Source organism: Pseudoliparis swirei, chromosome 2, assembly GCF_029220125.1.
Source record: "Pseudoliparis swirei isolate HS2019 ecotype Mariana Trench chromosome 2, NWPU_hadal_v1, whole genome shotgun sequence".
In the NCBI taxonomy this organism is placed as follows: Eukaryota; Metazoa; Chordata; class Actinopteri; order Perciformes; family Liparidae; genus Pseudoliparis; species Pseudoliparis swirei.
The window spans coordinates 4,954,252-4,975,797 of NC_079389.1; the positions used below are offsets into that span (position 1 = coordinate 4,954,252).

Consider the following 21,546-nt stretch of genomic DNA (forward strand, 5'->3'; position numbering starts at 1 on the left):
ATTAAACGGGCTCTGGCATTGGATCATCCTAGTCAACATGTGAGCGCGTGTGGAGCGTTTTGTCCTGGGAGCGTTCTGATTGGAGAACCTCGTGGGAAGACCCGCCCATTTCACCGCCCAACCGGTTTGTGATTGGACAGCCGAGTCTGCTCATGCCTCGGACGGCACCGCGAGTTCTGCTGGGACATGTAGTGTAAACCGCTGAAAAGTAACCCGTACTCCTATTTTAAAAAACTACAACTCCCAAGAAAACGAGCAGAAGGAGGCGGGACTTTCAGAGCACCCGAGAAGAAATTCGTAGAGTTGATTCAGCGGAGGATTCAAGTCCGTATCTATCAAACTAAATTATGACTGAGGGAACGTAAGTATTTTGTGTTTAATTTCATGAATAATGTCTCAAAAACTACTTTGGTTTCAGTGTTTTTCAGTAGAAATAATGACGTTTCTTTCAAAAGATGTTCCGAAGCTTTTTGAACTGACGTAAACTGGAGCAAGCTCACTTAGTTGTAACAGACGTGTCGAATATTGTCTTGCTGTGATGGCATTTTTAGGGAGTTTGGACATCGTCAGGTGGTAAATGTCTATCAAAATGGACCCATACAAAGTTAGTTACAAAGAAATAAAACTTCCGTTAGTTCGGTTATGGTACCACTTGGACTAATGTGTTTTTTTCTTGTCAGCCAGTAGTACTAAATATAATATAATCCATGCTATGGTGGAAAGTACTATGTTTACCTGAGTGCAGCCAATTTATTCTAATTTTATTTTATTATTCTTCAGTTTATTTCAAAGGGAAATATTGTTATAAATATAAAATAATGCCGGTTAAAATTCTACACACAAAACCCTTTTTATATGCAGTTGTATGATAAAGTATAAGATCCATTGTTCTAGTGGAAGCAACCCAACCAGGTCCAACGTTATAGCTGCTTACTTGGTAATGTTATTATAATGAAATGATCAATACTGGTACTAAATGAGTTCTTTTGACTTTTGGTAATGTAAGTACATTTATGTTATACCTCTGTAGTTGTACTCGAATCAAATACCTAACTTAAAAGCATTTTATCCTGAGAGAACGACACAAATAGTTTGACCAATGGTAAGTTTGACTATTTAAATGGTTTATAGATGTCTTACTAACAATAATGCAACGGACAACAAAATAACTATCAATTCAATTATTGGTTTCCCTCTTCAACAGCTGATTTCTATTTGGTGAGACTTTATAGTAGCGTGCATATATTAGACAAAGTATACAATAATCCAGGACTGAATAGTCCAAATAGCTTAACATTAAAATACTTGCCGTTCTCACAGGCACCTGCGGAGGCGAGGGGGGCCGTACAAGACCGAGGCCGCCACAGACCTGAGCCGCTGGAGGCTGAGTAACGTGGAGGGCAGGCAGAACTGGTGCTATGTTGAAGACCAGGACCCCCCCGACAGGGAGCAGACCATGCTGGAAGCCCATTCACTGGGCTTGGACACGGTAGGCTCTGAATCCTTTGATTGTTGTGGTTGATGATTATTACTTATTTCCTACATTTGACATTTGCTCTGATTCCAGTAGACTCTGTGCACCGATTGAACAACAGAATAAAACAGACACAATAAACCCTGGTAGTATACAGTGAGAACAACCTGTGTGTGAATGATTTCACATATAGAACTGGAGATGTCCTACATTATCATATTAGGGAAATAATATACTTCTTAGACTTCTAATGTACAAATATAGAATAGGAAACTTCAGCTCTTTCTGTTAATGGTCATCACTTGTGTGATTTTATCTGGTGTTCATTTCTAGTCGCCCGTTCCTCTCCACAGAGTACGTTTGTGTCTGTCTCTGAAGCCGCCCACACGGCTGTGGATGCAGCGGTGAAAGGCATGAGCTTCTACAGCCGCCTGCAGGCCGAGGACGGCCACTGGGCGGGGGACTACGGCGGACCTCTCTTCCTGCTCCCGGGTAGCCAAACCGTCCTCCTCCATGTTCTTATATTTGACACCTTTAAATCTGCAGCAGTAATGTTTTTGTGCTTTTGAAATAAGGGATATGTTTGATTTTAAAGTTGAAATTAAAAGATGAAATGCATTTTTCTTTTAAATATTGAATATCACATCCACAGTTATATTGTGCACCGACTCAATTCAACAATATATCCCAAACTGTGTGTGTGTGTGTGTGTGTGTGTGTGTGTGTGTGTGTGTGTGTGTGTGTGTGTGTGTGTGTGTGTGTGTGTGTGTGTGTGTGTGTGTGTGTGTGTGTGTGTGTGTGTGTTGCAAAGCACATTTTGAAGCTGTAAAAGTACCTCTATGTCATGACCTCGGATGCAAGTAGGAAAGATAAATTGTTGTGATCTATTTTCTAAATTAATTCCTCTCTTGTGTTAATGACTTAAAAACAGGTAAAAGAGGTTTTGCCGGGATAATCTTTATGTTTCTTCATTTGTTTTTCGTTAAAATATGAAACAAGTAGGGGAACAAAGTTCAGTTAGGATAAGTTACTTTTATTTTTTTAACAGGTGGGGGGGGAAAAAAAAGAGTTTGTTGTTGTAATACTAACTTCGTCCACAAGAGGCATACGTGCACCACTATCCCATATTCCAAATAGGATCAAAAGCGTGAATTATTTCCCAAACGGCACATTGGTGCTGACTTAAATGCATTTCTATTGAATGATGATGATGATGATGATGATACTTAACACATTTCAGCAGATGATTTTCATGATTTCTTTTTGCATGTCCATCTCTGTGCTTCAGGCCTCCTGATCACATGCCACGTGGCTAAGATCCCGCTGCCCGAGGCCTGGAGGAAGGAGATGGTGAGGTACCTGCGCTCCGTGCAGCTGCCGGATGGAGGCTGGGGCCTGTGAGTCAACGCTTTGTGTTCGTCTTTTACGTTCCACACAGGTCACACAGGTCAAATCTCTAATGAGCTTCTGCTGTGAGATGATTTCATGTCATGGAAAAGGCGGATAGGGCTACGTTTGAGTGTCGTAACGTTGGAATACGAGCATCTATAGATATATAAGATAAGATAAGATATTGCTTTATTAGTCCCACAGTGGGGAAATTTCCGGATCACAGCAGCGGGTGCACATTAGAGCATTAATAAAAATAAAAGATCAAAATAAAACCAAATAACAATATTAATACTAAATACTAATACTAAAATACGAAATATACAGAGGAAATGAAAATATATACACAAGGCAGTGACCAAAGTTAGTAAATTCAATACGTGTATAACTGCGAGTGTATTATTGTGTGTTTTAAGAATGTAAATGTACATAAATCAGGGTTTTTACAGTCATGGAAAAACCTTGAAAAGTCTTGGGATGTTTAAAATGATTATTTCCAGTCCTAGAAAATTCCTTGAAAAAAATATAATCCCAAAAGTTTTGTAAAAGTCATAGAAATGTGTAATATTATTTTTATTATTATTATATGTTCATTTACGGAGTTTGATTAAAAGAATAAACATTTATAGACAGATTTATTCTTTAAAATCAAACTATTGTCTCATTTGATGTGTACTCGTGTACTCGCCGAGATTTCACAACATCTTTGGTCATGGAAATTTGGTTTAAAGTCCTGGAAAAGTCCTGGAGACCCCTCCATGCGTATGAACTCTGGTGTAGCTGCTACCGGGAGACCAGTGCAGTCACGTGACGCGTCTGAAACGTCGTTGACGTCCGCTGCGTTTCTCCAGACACATTGAAGACAAGTCGACCGTCATGGGCACAGCGCTGAGCTACATCGCCTTGAGGATCCTGGGACTCGAGCCCGACCACCCCGACGTGGAGCGAGCCAGGAACAACCTGCACGACAAAGGTGGGAACAAACGGGTAGAAACGGCTATACGTCAGTAGATTTATTGTTATTATTATGTGTCACACACATATATTATTACTGATAATCCATCTTTACTGCGACACTGACAGACGAGTATTTTACTGCTTTGTGTTAATTGCATAATATTTGTACGTAAGATATAATCCATGCTTATAGTAATAACCTTATTTCTGGCCATGTGTATTTGTTTTGCACAGGAGGAGCCGTGGGGATTCCCTCGTGGGGCAAATTCTGGTTGGCCATCTTAAACGTCTACAGCTGGGAGGGAATGAACACATTGCTGCCAGAGATGTGGTGAGTAGTAACATCCCGTCACGACCTCTTCTAGCCACCGGTCAGGATTTGAGTTGAGGCGGGGGGGAACAACGATGTAGCCCACAAGTCTTCTGTCAGTGTGACTTTTAAGGTATTAAATATTGACTAGGATCATGTGAATGAGCCTGAGAACAAGAGAGAACATACTCTGAAGTTTAACTTTTTTTTATATTCATGCACCACTGAACAACTTTTATAGAAATATTCAGTGTGCTGCCTCCAGATCTCCTTTTTACATCTATTATATTACATTATGTGTCATTCCAAAGCGAAGTACGATCACGTGACATCCACACACCATAGACTCAGATACGGGGAGCAATTCAGGGTGAAGTGTCTTGCTCAAGGGCACATCGACTAGGGCGGGGATTGAACCGCCAACCCCCTGATTGAAAGATGGACCTGCTAACCCCTGACACCTTTATTATATATAGACAAGATATCAGGAGTGACACAAAATAACACCCGTTATTCCCAAATCACATGAATTATGCATTTCGACATGTTTACAATTTGCAATACACATATTTTGAATGAACAAAACAGATACATGTCTTCTTTGAAAACTAATTGCTCTCACTGCTTTGTGCACCAGATGACACTCGGTGTTAGAACAGTCCATTTAAAGTCGTGTAATTAAGCAATGTTTGTTTTTCGGAGTCGTGGTCTTTGTGTCTTCTGCGTGAATTCAGGGATGACGTGTGTGTTTCTGTGTTCCAGGCTGTTTCCCACGTGGATGCCGGCCCACCCCTCCACCCTGTGGTGTCACTGCCGCCAGGTGTACCTCCCCATGAGCTACTGTTACGCCGTCAGACTGGCGGCACAGGAAGACCCCCTGGTCCTCAGCCTCAGACAGGTGCGGGAACCATCTGGTCCCACAAGAGGGCGCCAGAGGAGAGGCTACAGGCTGCTTGGAGCGAATATGTTCTGATAGTCTGGGAGTGAGAATGTAGTCCAAGACCCAAATATGTTGGGTTTACAATTAAATAAAACACAGACAAGTGCAAATTGCCAACACATATTTTTTAAATGTTTGCTCTTTAAGTAACTTTATCGATTAGTAAAGTGGTTGCCAAATAATTTCCTAGTGATTTTAAGTTATTTAATAACTAAATTATCAACTAATGTATCAGAATTATTATCATTATGTGGTCGAAGTATACTTTTCTGTGCAGCCTAATGCAGTTTCTCTTTTATTTTGAAAGTCTAGGACTGAAATTAGATTTGAAGCATTTCTTCTTTAGATAAACACAAGATACATCTTACACTCACACACACCCGATATTCATACATGTGTAAACCACATGGTGTCTTGCTCTCTGTGTCCTAGGAGCTGTATGTCCAGGACTACGCCACCATTGACTGGCCAGCTCAGAGGAACAATGTGGCGGCGTGTGATCTGTACACACCTCACAGCACGCTGCTCACCGTCGCCTACAGTAAGTATGCACAACACACCGTTATGATAAATCTCCTCCGACAGAAGCATGTTGCGGTAAAACATTTACCGGTCACGAGAAAAAAAAGTCCTGGAGTTGAGATTCAATACTTTTGACCATTAATTGTATTTTATTTTATTTTATTTACATTTATTGAACCAGAAATAGCCTCATTGAGATAAAATAAAAAATATCTTGGAAATGAGATTCAATACTTTTGACCATACATTTTATTCAATTTAATTTAATTTTAATTAATTTAAACAGGAAAAGCCTCATTGAGATATAAAAAAAAGTCTTGAGATGAGATGAGATTCAATACTTTTGACCATTTATTTAATTTTAATTTTAATTTAATTTAAAATATAATTTCAATTTAATTTAATATTAATTTTTAATTTAATTTATTTAAATAAATTGGAGATGATATACAATACTTTTAACCATACATTTTATTTAACCAGGAAAAGTCTCATTGAGATAAAAAAAATAATAAAGACGATAAGGCGCAAATGTCTTGCAGGTTGACAATGCACTCGAGACATAAAAAATAACAGCAGGATTTATTTTGCAATGATAAAGAAAGAAGTACTTTTCATTGGAGTTTCCCTAAAAAGCTGCGCAGTAAACCCCTCCCCCCTCCCCCCTGACCTTGTGACCTTGTGACCTTGTGACCTGCAGCGGTGTTGAACGCTTACGAAGCCCACCACAGCGCCGCGCTGAGAGGAAAGGCCGTCAAAGAGCTGTACGAACACATCCAGGCCGACGACCGCTTCACCAAATGCATCAGCATCGGACCGGTAAGTGTACACGCAGATACACACAAAAACACACACATCAAAATACAAAGAACACAAATTCAATCAATAAAAATAACTAATAATCTAGAAGGTTGGAACATGACGTGTTGGCCTCTTTCTGCTCAGATCTCAAAGACCATCAACATGCTGGTCCGCTGGTATGTGGATGGCCCCGCCTCTCCGGTCTTCCAGGAGCACGTGTCCAGGATCCCGGACTACCTCTGGTCAGTAAGACCCTTTTTATATATATTTATATAAATATGTATACAGGACTGTCTCAGAAAATTAGAATATTGTGATAAAGTTCTTTATTTTCTGTAATGCAATTAAAAAAACAAAAATGTCATGCATTCTGGATTCATTACAAATCAACTGAAATATTGCAAGCCTTTTATTCTTTTAATATTGCTGATTATGGCTTACAGCTTAAGAAAACTCTAAAATCCTATCTCATAAAATTTTAATATTTCCTCAGACCAAGTAAAAAAAAAGATTTATAACAGCTGAGTGTTTGTCAAGGCTCAGGAAACCCTTGCAGGTGTTTCGAGTTAATTAGACAATTCAAGTGATTTGTTTAATACCCTACTAGTATACTTTTTCATGATATTCTAATATTTAGAGATAGGATATTTGAGTTTTCTTAAGCTGTAAACCATAATCAGCAATAAATCAGAATAAAAGGCTTGCAATATTTCAGTTGATTTGTAATGAATCCAGAATGCATGACATTTTTGTTTTTTTAATTGCATTACAGAAAATAAAGAACTTCATCACAATATTCTAATTTTCTGAGACAGTCCTGTATATACATACATATATATTTATATAAATATATATTTATATATATGTTATATATATGTATATATATATACATATATATATATATATGTGTGTGTATATATATATAATGTGTACATTTTGAACATTCAGATGCAATAGAACCAAAGAAGAACTAACAGTGCGTTCTCTTGTGTTGCAGGTTGGGATTAGACGGCATGAAGATGCAGGTGAGAATGTGTCCTCTGCTCCTTTTTGTATGTTGAGTGTGACACTATAGATCATTATTATTATTTATAAGGGTTTCTCACACCTAAAGGTTCACTTTTTAAGAAGCTGAGATATCAAAAAGGGAAACATATCTGGTGCTGCTGCAGATTAAGTGATGGAAAACAGATGGACAGACTTAAAACTGCCTTTAAAACTAGTTTTCAGCTTCCAATTAAATCTTTTGAGCCCATTTGCTGGTTTCACACTTCAACAACCTTGTCCTTTTTTTCCCGTTGTGCACAGGGGACCAACGGCTCTCAGCTCTGGGACACTTGTTTTGCTGTACAGGCTTTCCTTGAGGTAACGCACACATCATGTTTTGTCAATGCAAGCAGGCAATTATATATATATTAAATCAAAGAACATGTGGAATGTGATCACATTTCTCCTTTGTGAGGTGTTTTTTGTTACAAATATTACTACAATATAAATGTCACCGTTGTCACTCTGTGTTCCTAGAATCATTGTTCACTTTGAGGAAAAGCAGTTAGGGCTCTGATGACTGATTATAATGAGTTGTTTGTGGGGTCTTTCAGGCCGGAGCCCAAGACGACTCCGGACTGGCCGAGTGCCTCCGACATGCCCATCAGTTCCTCACCATCACACAGGTACCGACCCAGGACTTTATTGTTCGTATGATCCCCCAGATATTTTCCTCTTACCCTTCTCGAGTATAATTCAACTAGTTGGGACTAGTGGGGCTCAAAATATATACATAAATACATTTGGGTAAACAGCAATGACCTCTGTCACGACCCGGTTGTTATTGTTATTATCTTTATTTAAAAAAGGGACCATGTAGAGTTAAGTCATAACTGTCACCATCTGATGCACTGTAGCAGATTGTAGCTTCACAGCTAATTAGCATCTGTAGTCCAATGACAGACAATAATACATGTATTTAAGTGTATTTAAATGTCTTACGCCTGACTAGTTTTTCCCACTTTAACAGATACCTGAGAATGTTCCTGAGTACCAGAAGTACTACAGGCAGATGAACAAGGTACTAATATCACACAAGGACCCACCTTCAAATAATCAGGAAATAAAAAAACTCAAATGCCCTTTGACATGGAAAGCAAAAAAACTTTCTTTTCTTCACCTGTTTGTTGTTGTTGTTGTTGTTGTCAGGGAGGCTTCCCCTTCAGTACCCGCGACTGTGGCTGGATCGTGGCCGACTGCACGGCGGAGGGCCTGAAGTCCGTGATGCTGCTGCAGGAGCTTTGTCCCTCCATCGGCAAGCACGTCACCTCCGAGCGGCTGCACGACGCCGTCAACGTGGTGCGTCTGCAGCGCAGGCATCGACCTGTCATGGAGACGCACGCTCTCATTCTGTTTAGGAAATGTGCCAATGCATATTTCGATGACACTAATATCCGACCGATATCAGACGGCAATCCAAAACGGACCGCGGTCTTTCTCGTACACGTGTGAAGTCTTTCATGATCCGAGCTCCTTCACACAAATGTCCTCCTTCTCCTCGTAGTTGCTCAGCATGAGAAATTCTGACGGTGGATTCGCGACGTATGAAACGAAGAGAGGAGGGCGCCTCCTGGAGCTGCTCAACCCATCTGAGGTGTTTGGTAGGTTTGTTAGATTCATTGTTATCATTAGATATCATGATGAGGGGGCTAACAAGTATCCAAAAGGCATAAAGGTCACTGAAATTATTTCTCAAAATCACAGAAATGTTTGTGACGATATATTATATATAAATATATAAATATATTTGTATATATATATATATAAATATATTTGTATATATATATATATAAATAGATTTGTATATGTATAAATATATATACAAACATATTTAGATAAATATATTTAAATATAAATAAGTTTTTTATACAAATATATTACTATATATAAATATATTTGTATATATAAATATTTATTTATGAATCAAATTATATTTGTATATATAAACAATGTATATTTTTCTTTTTGTATATATATATAAGAAATATATATAAATATATTATTATTATTAATATTTTATACATATATATACAAATATAATGATTATGTATAACACATTTTTATATAAATAAATAAATATATATGTATAAATATTTCTTTAGATATATATATATATATATATAAATATGTGTCCTTATCCGATATGGGGGTCCAAGAACAGAGGATGTCAGATTGTATATTAGGGTATATTATATACAGATTATATAGCTATCTGAGCCACATTTGATTTGTGATATATCGGGCTATATACAATTTGATTAAATGTAATTGATGCTCATGCTGCCAGCACAGCCCGTCTTACTCAACCTGCAAATATGCAGCCGTGAAAAGGGAAACAAAGGAGACAAATATAAACTTGACATTTGGCTCTCCTTCTCGCAGCATTCAAAGACTGCAACACTTTTTCCATCACGCTACGGATGTGTTGCAATATCTTTGAGTTTTTTCCATAACACAGGTCAAAGTCATGGCCATGTTTCCCTATTTAAAAAGAGGATGCAGTGTGTGTTGTGAAATGTGATGTTTATTAGTAACCGTCTCTCTCTCTCACACACACACACACACATACAGGTGACATCATGATAGATTACACCTATGTGGAGTGTACCTCAGCAGTAATGCAGGCTCTGAAACACTTCCAGAAGGCACACCCTGAACACCGTGCTGAGGAGATAAGGTATGCCACACGCCAGGTTCTCGTCACGGGGTGAGGCTCAGGCGCAGAGAAACGGACAGGACTCAAATGTGAATAACAAAAAGACTCTTTAATGAGACAAAAGTTCAGAAAAAGCAAAACGTCCAAAAGGGGGCAGGCAGGGAATCGGGGTCAGGCAGGCAGGGTCAAACAGGCAGGTCAAGAATATCCATGCACAGGGAAGACGGAACAAAGACAACAACTATAGACAACAATCCATACAGGGGGAGAAACACAGGTGTACGACATCAGACAGTAACGAGACAAGAGTGGCTGAGGGCAGGTGCAGGGAATTAAACAATCAAGACAGAGGAGAAACAGAACAGGGTGTTGCACCACACACACACACGCCTGACTCAAAAAATTGCATAAAATCTCAACAAAATAACCTTAAAGCATTGAAGCATTAAAGCATTGTTCATTTCTTTCTCAGCTGCACTCTGAGAGACGGACTGGAGCACTGCAGGAAGGTGCAGAGGCCTGACGGATCCTGGGAAGGGTGAAGACCGCGCTCTCACCACCAGATGTATCCCCCCCGGTGGTCGTGATTAATATCTACAAATAATAACCCTCTGGTCCTCGCGCTCAGGTCCTGGGGAGTGTGCTTCACGTATGGGATCTGGTTTGGCCTGGAAGCCTTCGCCTGTATGGGCCACGCCTACCACGACGGGTAAGTGGTCCCGAAACGCCCACACGGGAACACGGGCGTCTTAAAGGGGAACACATGTAAATTAAGAATTTGATTATGGCATTGAGTTTTAAACGTGCTGCTCCATAGACGATGAATTTGTTTTAATACTCAAATGAGCTTTTATGCTCCAGCAGTGCTCTCAGTACTTCTACACTCTCAATCTACCACATCTCTCCCATTATGACATCACAGATTAAAGTTTCAGCGCTCTAGTTTTTTTACTTTTGGAGACCGTTGTTCATCTTTTACTCATATTTTAGAACTTTCTTAGGAACGGGAATGACAAAATGTGTGAATTCTGCAAATGGACCTAAGTTATCCGCCTTTCTTGTCCGTGTCCAGGGCCGTGTGCGTCGAGGTCCAGCGGGCCTGCCGCTTCCTGCTGGACCGGCAGATGGCGGACGGCGGCTGGGGGGAGGACTTTGAGTCGTGCGAGCAGCGGCGCTACGTCCAGAGCGGCAACTCTCAGATCCACAACACCTGCTGGTCCTTGTTAGGGCTCATGGCCGTCAGGTAAAGCGGGGGGGGGGCTCGCTCAACTCAGAGGCTAATGGGATCAGGGTTACAGAGTAAAGAATCTCCTGTTGATATTAGTATTTATATGATTTATGTATTTGCCTTGTTGGCAGTTTATTCACCTGGCTACAAAAGAAACTTGTGTGTGTGTGTGTGTGCGCGTCCAGGCATCCTGACAGGCGGGCCATGGAGAGAGGGGTGCAGCTGCTGATCGACAGCCAGCTGCCCAACGGAGACTGGCCTCAGGTGATCCTCCCGTCGCTCTCCTTCGTCACCTTCATCATCATTCTCACGACTCATAAGAAATGAACCCGGCGACGGTGTAAATATGTAAATATATATAACGCCGACGTCGTGTGTTCTGTCCCTCGCCGCCTGCAGGAGAATATTTCGGGCGTGTTCAACAAGAGCTGCGCCATCAGCTACACCTCCTACAGGAACGTGTTCACGGTGTGGACGCTCGGACGCTTCTCCGCCCTTTACCCCGACAGCCCGCTGGCCGGGAAGCTCAAGCTGTGAAGACTCGGGAGGGAGGGGGGGGGAGTGGATTCTTCAAACTACGAAAACAGCCACGTTCAGTTCATCCAACGATCTTTTTTTTCCCGTGAGCGTTAAGCGTTGAAATGCGGTCGGCCTTACGTCAACCGTTTGGATTCCTCCGAGTTGAATCCATCAGATAAAGTTCCCGCTCGTCATTCTTTGAATTTCTCTCGGTGTTGACGTTCCGGGACGGCTCATCCATCACGCAGCAACTCCCCTCGGAAAAAAAAAACTATTTCGCAATATTTCGTGGGTCAACGACCCACAATGCATGTGCTCCGCTTCCCCGAGTGTGTCAAAACATGAACGCCCACCGTCGCCTTGCATCCCCGCCATTTTGCAAATTCGGGTGTGTTATTCTTGTCTGGGACTCGACACGACGGGATGCATCTTTGAATGAATGTGCCTGTTTGGACCAATATTGCAATAATGAGCCTCAGCTAGGTATCAAACCCAGACACGTACTGTTTGGAAAAAAACTCACAACACATGTTCATGATCCATTCAGAATTATTATATTGATTAGGCCCCAAAAAGTTCACTGAACAGGACATGTTGACTTCTTGTGGAGCGTCCCCGATCCATTTGCAATTCGAAAACATAATTTTTCTACGGGATAATGACGGACCTTTCGTGATCGTCCTTGGCTCTGTGCTTGTTGGTGTTGCTGTACTTTGGTTTGTGCTGTATGGAAATGTCCCGTTCAAAAACTCTCAATACATTCCTGATCAATCCTGGATTGTGTGAATCTTGATTTGGTCAGACACCAAATGCAGCGCCACAAGCGTTGACTTCTCTCGGAGCGTCCCACATGTGAACTTCTTCATGCGGAATGAGGAAGTAGTCGGAGCGGCGTCGCACCACCTCGCGCTCTCCTCTTGTTGAGGGTAGCAGCGGGGCTTCAAACCCCACATCGGTCATTAACTATGACTCATTACACCCCGATGCAGCGTGTCGCTGTCCCTGGCACACCTGCGTGTCTCAGAGTGACAGGTGAGGTTGTGGGGGAATGTTTTGGAGAGTTTGTTTATTTTCTTGGTCGCCGCGGCGACGGGTTCCCCACGCAGAGGCACGAGACACGAGACACGACTCTGACCGGTCGAGCCGGTGGCTGCTCTTTGGTATGTCTGACGCGTGACCAGATGCTGATAACACACACACACACACACACCGTTTCTCACTTGTCCTCTTCTGGATGACAAATCTGATTCTAATCACAAGTATAAATCATTTTTATTCTAAAATGTCCTCCTTGAATGAAAGAATTACACATTTTTCGGCAATATACATGTATTGATATTTCTATCAAACAAACTACATTTCTTCTGAAGTTCTTTGTACATTTCAAACTACACAAATGTGAGACTTCATTTGAGTCCCTAAATACTTGACCTATGGTTTGACCCCATCGAGTCTTAACTGGAGAATTTAAGTCAAAGCCTCCTCAAAGACTTTCCTTGAGACGCTTGACGTGAGACTCAACTACACCTGAGGCTTTAATCCCTAAAGACGTGACTTGAGTCTGAAGGATTACTCAACACAATCTCCATTTCTATATCCGTTACTCGCCCGTTGTGAAATAAATTCAGACTTTAAACTCCGAATTCCTGATTTGAATCTCTTCTAATCAGAATTTTTGACTTGAAATCTCTCATTTCTAACACTAAACTCACACATTTCACCCGTGGTCCTTCTCGTGAAAATGAGCGGCTTGTGTGTGTGTGTAAACGTCTGTTGTCGCTCTTCAGAGGACTTCTCTCCCCCGATAACATCACCCTGCTTCGCCTGTGAGGAGAATGTACCAAACCGACAGGCTCGTCCAACTCCGACCCAGCACATTACACAACATTGTGTGTCACTGTGTATGTTGGTGTCACGTGAGACTCGTTTAATTTACTCGTGTTAACAAGTACAAGTAACATCTCATTTCTATGTCCACGCATTTGAAATATTCCTGGCTACATGTACTTTATAGTACAGATTACACACACTGCCGCTCCCTCACACCCTCACGATGCACTGAAAGGGGGCGGGTTCTGACCTGACAGCTTCAGGCTCAGCCAGAGCGTGGCATAAAAGGAGCAGCAGGTAACAGCTGAGTCAGCAGATCAACTATCCAGCACACGGTGAGTTCTATATATATGCATATATATATATATACATATATATGTATATGCATATATATACATGTATATGTATATATATATGCATATATTTATATATGTATACATATATATATATATATATATATATCTGCATGCATGCAGGTGGTGTTGCTTTTAATTGCTGCTCGTGTCACACCTTTAACAGGCCGTGCGGTTGCATTTGCTCATAATTTTGAATCTTTGGTAAAGTGTTTTTCTGATTTATCGTTTGACGAGTCATTGGCCTGCAGGGGATCGTTGGGAAGATGTCCGGACGAGTTAAAGAACGTTCTGCAAATTGTATTGAATGTATACCTGACATTCACATTTACGACATATCGATTTCTTTTGGAAAAATGACGGGGGCACTGTCATCAAGGAGGCCATGGTGGCCACGGTCATGGTCATGGACATGGACAACAACAAGACCATGGACAAGGACATGAACAGGACCATGGACATGGCCATGATCATGGACATGGGCATGGTCATGGACACGGGCGCGGTCATGGACATAAGAATATACACTTTTATTAATCCCCAAGGGGAAATTAGTTCTCTGCATTTAACCCATCCTTAGTTTTATTAAGGAGCAGTGGGGTGTGGGTGGAAGCAGCACTGGGGGTTCCTGATCATGGTCATGGACACGGGCGCGGTCATGGACATAGACATGGACATAGACACGAGTGCAACCACGGGCACGGACATGGAGAAGGGCAAAAGTGCCGGCGCAGGCACAAGGGCGGTCACAAGCATCTCAAGTGTCACAAGAAAGGAAAGGACTGTCACGGGGTAAGATTAAGTTCCACTTCATTTACAACAGAAAGTGGATTTTGTTCAGGATTTAAAGTAAAATGCATTTATTTGTCTTTCTTTTGAAATTGGTTACACTCGACACCCATTAGCAGGCAATTAGAATGAGATGGAATCTGTCCAGCTGTAGAACTCACACGCCTACAAATAAAACATCTACACAGTCAGATTCTCAACTGAGATGGTAAATAACCCTTAAATAACCCTTTAAGGGTGCACTGTTCCATCAGGTCAACATGTTTGACCTTTAAAGCCGTTGAACAATCGTTCATTATTCGTACTTCAACCAGGAACTATGCTCTCTCCATTTCTTCTTTGACTTTTTGCCAAAGATGTCTATCTTAGTGTCCGGAGGAACCTCCTTGAACCCAAAGTGTTCTCTCCAAAGCGTCCTCCCAAACTCCCTTCACATCCAGAACATATAGTTTTTACCAGGTGTCATTATTACATATTTTATTTCTCTCCGGTTTCCAATTGTCCGTTCATATGTAAAATAGTTATATGATGTGACTCTAGCATTATTCTGAATACAGGGCATTTAGGTTGTTTTTTCTCTGTTGATATAGTGTTCAAATGTGTAGAAAATGGGCTTCAAGGATTGTTTTAATTACTACTCGAGTGCAAGGAAAGCTTGTCATAAAATGTTCTTATTTTTGAAGGGTTATTTTTAATGTTTATTTTGCTAGGGTTAATTTGTTTTAAAAAATTTAATGTTTATTTTGAATTTCTTTTTTAACCCTTGTGTTGCCTTCGGGTCATTTTGACCCGATTCAATATTTAACCCTCCTGTCGAATTCAATGTTTAATGTCGGTGTTCTTTCGGGAGTCAACAAACAAACATAAAGTACCTCACACTTAAACTTGGAAAACAATATTAATTCTAATAATTTCCTGGAGATTTTAATAGCTGGGGTCATATTGACCTCAAGGGTAAAATATGTTAGTAAATATAAAGGTAACAGGAGGGTTAAACATTTAATCGGGTCATATTGACCCGAAGGCGACAGGAGGGTGAAACATTGAATCGGGTCAAATTGACCCGAAGGCAACACAAGGGTTAATGGTTATATTTTAGTATTATTTTGTAAGGGTTATTTTTAAGGGTTATTTTGTAAGGGTTATATTTTAGTATTATTTTGTAAGGGTTATTTTTAAGGGTTATTTTGTAAGGGTTATATTTTAGTATTATTTTGTAAGGGTTATTTTTAAGGGTTATTTTGTAAGGGTTATATTTTAGTATTATTTTGTAAGGGTTATTTTTAAGGGTTATTTTGTAAGGGTTATATTTTAGTATTATTTTGTAAGGGTTATTTTTAAGGGTTATTTTTTAGTATTATTTTGTAAGGGTTATTTTGTACATTTTTTTAATGGTTATTTTGTAAGGGTTAATTGTTAGGGTTGTTTTGTATGTTTTTTTGTGTCAGGGTTATTTTGTAAGGGTTTTTGTGTCCAGCGCTAGAACAGTGGTCATTATTCCTTGTGTCTTTCTTGTAGTCCTCCAGCAGCTCCAGCAGCAGCAGCAGCAGCAGCAGCAGCAGCAGCAGCAGCAGCAGTGACTCCGACTAGATGACACTGAAGTCACCGCCTGCAAACCGTTGCCAAGAATAACAAAATGAACTGAAAAGGTTCTTTGCAAACGCAATCATCTCTTGTCCGACACACGTTGTCAAAACTGACTGTTTTCATTGTCTGCATATGGCTTTGTGCCACAAAAAAATACTGTACGGCAATAAAGTTCAAACGGGGATGATTCTCTCAACACCGCTTCATTTGTTCTTTATTCTGACTGAAGACTTATTCAGACAGCCTCTCAAATGGTGCCGGTGGAGTTTAAAAAACACACTGAAAAAAAACCCAGGGTGAACGATTATGTCATCAATAGGAACAAAATCTCAACATGTTTTCACACCACAACAAAAATGAGTTGAGGCTCAGCCCATTGGCAGTGTGTGTGTGTGTGTGTGGGTGTGGGTGTGTCTGTGTGTAGGCGGGGCCTCGCTCATATAAAGGCCGAACCAGCTGAACGCTGCAGCTGTGGATCTGAACTCCAGCACACGGTAAGGTCATTAATATCTATCCGGGAATAACAGAAAGTGTGTGTGTGTGTGTGGACCAGCACTTTCTTGAATTCACCACCCTGTAGGAACATATGTTTGTTTTACAGTTGTTTACTTTGCCATAAGGGCACATCGGGCCACTGCCCCGCCCTGGAGGCTCCTTCACACATACAATTAAATTGTTTGGTAAAGCTGGATCCTCAACATTAATATTAATGCATTATGCAGAATCATTCCTCTTGTTGAGAGTGGCAGTTATAAACTCTGAGATATATATTCCTTCACTACCTTTTATGGCAAGCGAGAGACTATACTGTTGACATTGAATAATGACTATAATGCTAAGAATCAATGTATTCATACAGAACAATGTAAAAAAAAAATATATATATATATTCCATCAGGGATCGTTCTCCCTTTATACTCCTTCTTTTACTCATCAAAGATGTCGGATGACTCTTCACACACACGTAGACCGTGGTTAGCAGAACTAAACCCTGAATTCTCATTCAAAGTTATTTAATTTGGGGGATTTGTGTGTAACAACGTGTCTTCCTTCAGTTTCAGGGTTTGCATCTGGAGTTGCGAAATGTACGGCAATAACAGCGGTAAACCAAACACCCCATCCCCGTCCTCTATATGAAACGTTCTTCATTGCATTGAACATCAAGTGTAAACAAACTGAATGTGAAAAATGATGACCCCCCCCTTTTTTTTTTTAACTAGGAAACCAGTATCCCTCTGGCTTTCCACCTCAGCCAATGCCAGGAGGACAGTACCCGTATTGTCCACCAGGCGCTGCCCCACCCCAACCCTGCCCTCCTCAGCCATGCGGGCCACCTGTGTACTACCCTGTAGCCCCACCTTGTGGAGGGTATGGACCTAGCTATGGGCAAGGACATGGTCATAGTCATGGGCCTCGACCTGGACCTGGGCCTGGACCTGGACCTGGACCTGGACCTGGGCCTGGACCTGGGCCTGGACCTGGGCCTGGACCTGGACCTGGGCCTGGATGTGATCATGGACACGGACATGGTCATAGTCATGGTCCTGACCCTGGGCATGGTCATGGGCATGATCATGGACATGGTCATGATCATGGACATGATCATGGACACGGTCATGGACACGGACATGATCATGGACACGGACATGATCATGGACACGGACACGGACATGATCATGGACACGGTCGTGGTCGTGGCCGTGGTCACGGTCACGGGCACGGACACGGTCATGGTCACGGGCATCACTGGCACGGTCACGGTCACATGCACAACCATTGCCACAAGAAAGGAAGCAAGTGTCACGGGGTAAGATCCAGTTGCTCTCTTGATGATTGTAAAGTGCAAATCATGGAGGTTCTCTACTCCACCACCTGGACGTCCCTCTGGTGACCTGTAGCCTCAAAGTTAATCAAAGTGAAAAAAATCAGTTCCATGAAATTATCGCCATTTTGATTAAACGTTGACGAATAAATTGGTAAATTATTTTATAATGTCAAAGTTACAAATGTGAAAACAGTTTATTCACATGTCACATTCTTAGTCGCCAGTTTAGTGGCGATAGTAGAAACACCTGTCGCCTGAGCCAGATGTGTCCAGCTGGTTTGAAGCTGAACCAGATGTGTGAAGATGGATGACCACTCCATTGACACTTAAGTCAAATATTACCATGACGACAATGGTCCCGGACCCAAAATGGTTTTCATTGGATTCATTTGGTCCTTCGTACAAAATTGCCGAAATAATAAATGCATGGGCCGGATGCCTGGTCTGTGACCGGCGCCCCTCTGCTGCCCCCTTCAGCTCAAAGAAACCACTGCAGGCTCCACTTCTGGTTCAGGTTGAAGGCGTCTGGGCCCCAAAACCCGGAAACACAAAGCAGCAAACAGTCATTCTGAAAATCCACAAAGACACACTATTAAACTGATTATTGCTTATTTGGTGATGTCATTAAATTATGAATTCATGACACGTCGTCGTCACTAAATGTTTCTTTCCTCTAAAGTCCTCGAGCAGCTCCTGCAGCAGCGACTCGGACTAGATGGAGATGATCCTCCTGCCACCTGGAGACCCTCGTCATGTGACCTCCCAGAATGCATTTCACTTCACAGTCGTCGGTGTGCGACATGTTGCGTAACAGACACTGATCACATTGTTGCCTCGTGATGAACAACATTAAAACGGCTTTCCATTTGTAATTCCTACAGTGCCTCTTCAGTTCATTTGACCTTACTCGTACCATTACTGTGTGTGTGTGTGTGTGTGTGTGTGTGTGTGTGTGTGTGTGTGTGTGTGTGTGTGTGTGTGTGTGTGTGTGTGTGTGTGTGTGTGTGTGTGTGTGTGTGTGTGTGTGTGTGTGGAGCTGTGCACTGTACAGTAATACAAACAGCATTAGTTAGTTGATGTCATGTTTAATCTTGAGACATGAGATAGATTGATAATTAATCACTTTTATTGATAATTAATCACTTTTATCAAAACAAGATCTCAAGGTTGACAATGTTAAGTTCTTAGGAATCGTCATGAGATTTGATAATCGGGGCGTGGTGTCTGCATATGTCGGATATTCATACTCTTTACTGTGTCGCCACCTGGTCACGAGTCTCACGATCAACAATTTAAAACAATGCCTCATCCCACGTTACAACCGCACAATAACAATGTACGGACTCAGAACAATGAGAATGCCAACTTCGAGCTTTGTTTTCAAACATTAATTTAATGTTAAATTATTTCCCGTGTTCTCTGTTCAAGGGGGTAAACAATGGAACTGTCTATTTTAATTAAAAGATGTATCTCCATGATAATGTGTTTTTTTAACAGCAGTATAAATAATAGCTCAAAGACAGGCGACGTTGTCCTCAGATCTGTTTGGTGTTTCTCGTGGAGGTTTTTTTTGGCAATGTATTTTCATTTATTTTTCAATTTTTTAATTATAATGTTTTGCCTCTTGAACACATGTATCAGGTCCTTGTGCATAAACACTATTATAATGACAAATAAAATCAACTAAAATCATGTTTCAAGTGAACAATATATTTCGTTGCCACACAAAAACATGAGTTTTAAAACAGAAAACTACAACAAAATAGTTTTTTTAATGGGTGTGTAGCCACATCTTTGACTGTTTACACGTTATACTCTGTGTGTGTGTGTGTTAGAGATTACACACATACACACATGCTCACACCCATTTAGGTCACAAAGCAAACATGTCCAGATGGGATTTCGAGCCCCCCCCCCCCCTGGAGTGAAGTGGACTGCACATAAAAAGGATCCAGGTGACGTCTGCTCTCCAGCGGTAATTTCACCTCGGAAACTCTGCTTCATTCGGATTGTGTGACCAACTGGGTTTTTGTCTCTGGATAGTTCCATCTGAGGTTTCAAAATGTTCGGGCACAACCAAGGTAAATAACACACAGAAATGAATTTAAATGAATGAATGTGCATCACAGACATGATCATCTCTTTTTCCCAAGTGTTACCTGTATATGGATTATTCTTTTCTTCTTTTTCTCCTTCTACGTTTAGGAAACCAGAACCCTCCTGGTTACCCAAACCACCCTCAGCAGATGCCGGGGGGATACCCTCAACATCCCCCAGGCTCCGCACCGCCAATGAACCCTCAACATCCTCAAGGTCCATACGGGGGCCAACACGGACCCGGACCTGGTTATGGTCCCGGACCAGGCCAGGGGCATGGACCGGGCCAGGGCTACGGACAAGGCCAGGGCCAGGGTCACGGCCAGGGTCACGGACAGGAACATGGCCATGGTCACGGCCACGGACAGGAACACGACCAGGGCCACGGCCACGGCCAGGGTCCCGACCAGGGTCACGGCCAGGGTCACGACCAGGGTCACTGCAAGGGTCACGGCCAGGGTCACGGCCAGGGTCACGGCCAGGGTCACGGCCATGGACAGGGACACGACCAGGGCCACGGACAGTGCCAGGGTCACTGCAAGGGTCACGGCCATGGTCACAAGCATAAGGATGGTCACAAGCATGACAAGTGTCACAAGAAAGGAAAGGACTGTCACGGGGTAAGACTCAAGTAATTTTCTCACACACGATGAATTGTCGATGCTTTTCTCCAGAGACCCGACTGTATTTAGACGTTTTAAACCGTGAAACGCTGTATGCATTGATTAATTAACCACATTGTTTTTCAAATGTAACGTAGACACAATCGCCATAATTTAAGCTCCACGTCAGATTCGTGGATTGAATTATTTGTGTGTGGTGTCATCTGCCTGCAGGCCTCCAGCAGCTCCTGCAGCAGCGACTCCGACTAGACGGAGACTCCCGGAGAGGAGGAGAAACACCTTGAAACCTTCATCTTCCAAACAAATGTCACAATCAAAAAGTCACTCCCTGATTGTCTCTTCTTCTTCAATGTGATCAGAGTCTCTGAGTCTCTCACCTGACAGGCATCCAGCATCCGTCAAATCATTTTATAGGTCAGCATATCACGACTCGTCGATATGGTTTGATGCAGTTTACGCATTGACTATCATTTTTATATAACTTTGGTGTAAGATATACGTTGCAGGCGTTATTACATATCATGATGGTGTTAGGGAGAAAATAAAGTCAAAGTGCTGTCTGTGTATGATTCATGCTATTAAAGTAATGATGCACTGTA

At 41.7% G+C, this 21,546-nt stretch overlaps 2 protein-coding genes and 1 long non-coding RNA gene across 3 annotated transcripts; all 3 read left to right on the top strand.

Annotated features, from left to right (window-relative positions):
* The first annotated feature begins 306 nt into the window (after nucleotides 1-306).
* lss (lanosterol synthase (2,3-oxidosqualene-lanosterol cyclase)) lies at nucleotides 307-12,619 on the top strand. Its single transcript, XM_056430767.1, has 22 exons — nucleotides 307-361; nucleotides 1,321-1,489; nucleotides 1,828-1,966; nucleotides 2,763-2,871; nucleotides 3,715-3,836; nucleotides 4,055-4,151; nucleotides 4,893-5,028; nucleotides 5,503-5,611; nucleotides 6,293-6,411; nucleotides 6,538-6,635; nucleotides 7,391-7,418; nucleotides 7,702-7,758; nucleotides 7,995-8,066; nucleotides 8,411-8,461; nucleotides 8,590-8,739; nucleotides 8,945-9,041; nucleotides 10,012-10,117; nucleotides 10,569-10,634; nucleotides 10,725-10,805; nucleotides 11,169-11,339; nucleotides 11,510-11,588; nucleotides 11,724-12,619. Exons 1-22 carry the CDS (start codon nucleotides 348-350, stop codon nucleotides 11,859-11,861), a joined length of 2,208 nt encoding a protein of 735 aa, XP_056286742.1. The 5' UTR covers nucleotides 307-347; the 3' UTR covers nucleotides 11,862-12,619.
* A 2,042-nt stretch (nucleotides 12,620-14,661) lies between these two features.
* Nucleotides 14,662-16,598, top strand: LOC130206758 (uncharacterized). Its single transcript, XR_008834174.1, has 2 exons — nucleotides 14,662-14,818; nucleotides 16,334-16,598. It is a non-coding gene; the product is annotated as an uncharacterized LOC130206758 (long non-coding RNA).
* A 3,582-nt stretch (nucleotides 16,599-20,180) lies between these two features.
* LOC130204461 (annexin B11-like) lies at nucleotides 20,181-21,546 on the top strand. The gene is made up of 3 exons (XM_056431212.1): nucleotides 20,181-20,308; nucleotides 20,433-20,944; nucleotides 21,161-21,546. Exons 1-3 carry the CDS (start codon nucleotides 20,290-20,292, stop codon nucleotides 21,194-21,196), a joined length of 567 nt encoding a protein of 188 aa, XP_056287187.1. The 5' UTR covers nucleotides 20,181-20,289; the 3' UTR covers nucleotides 21,197-21,546.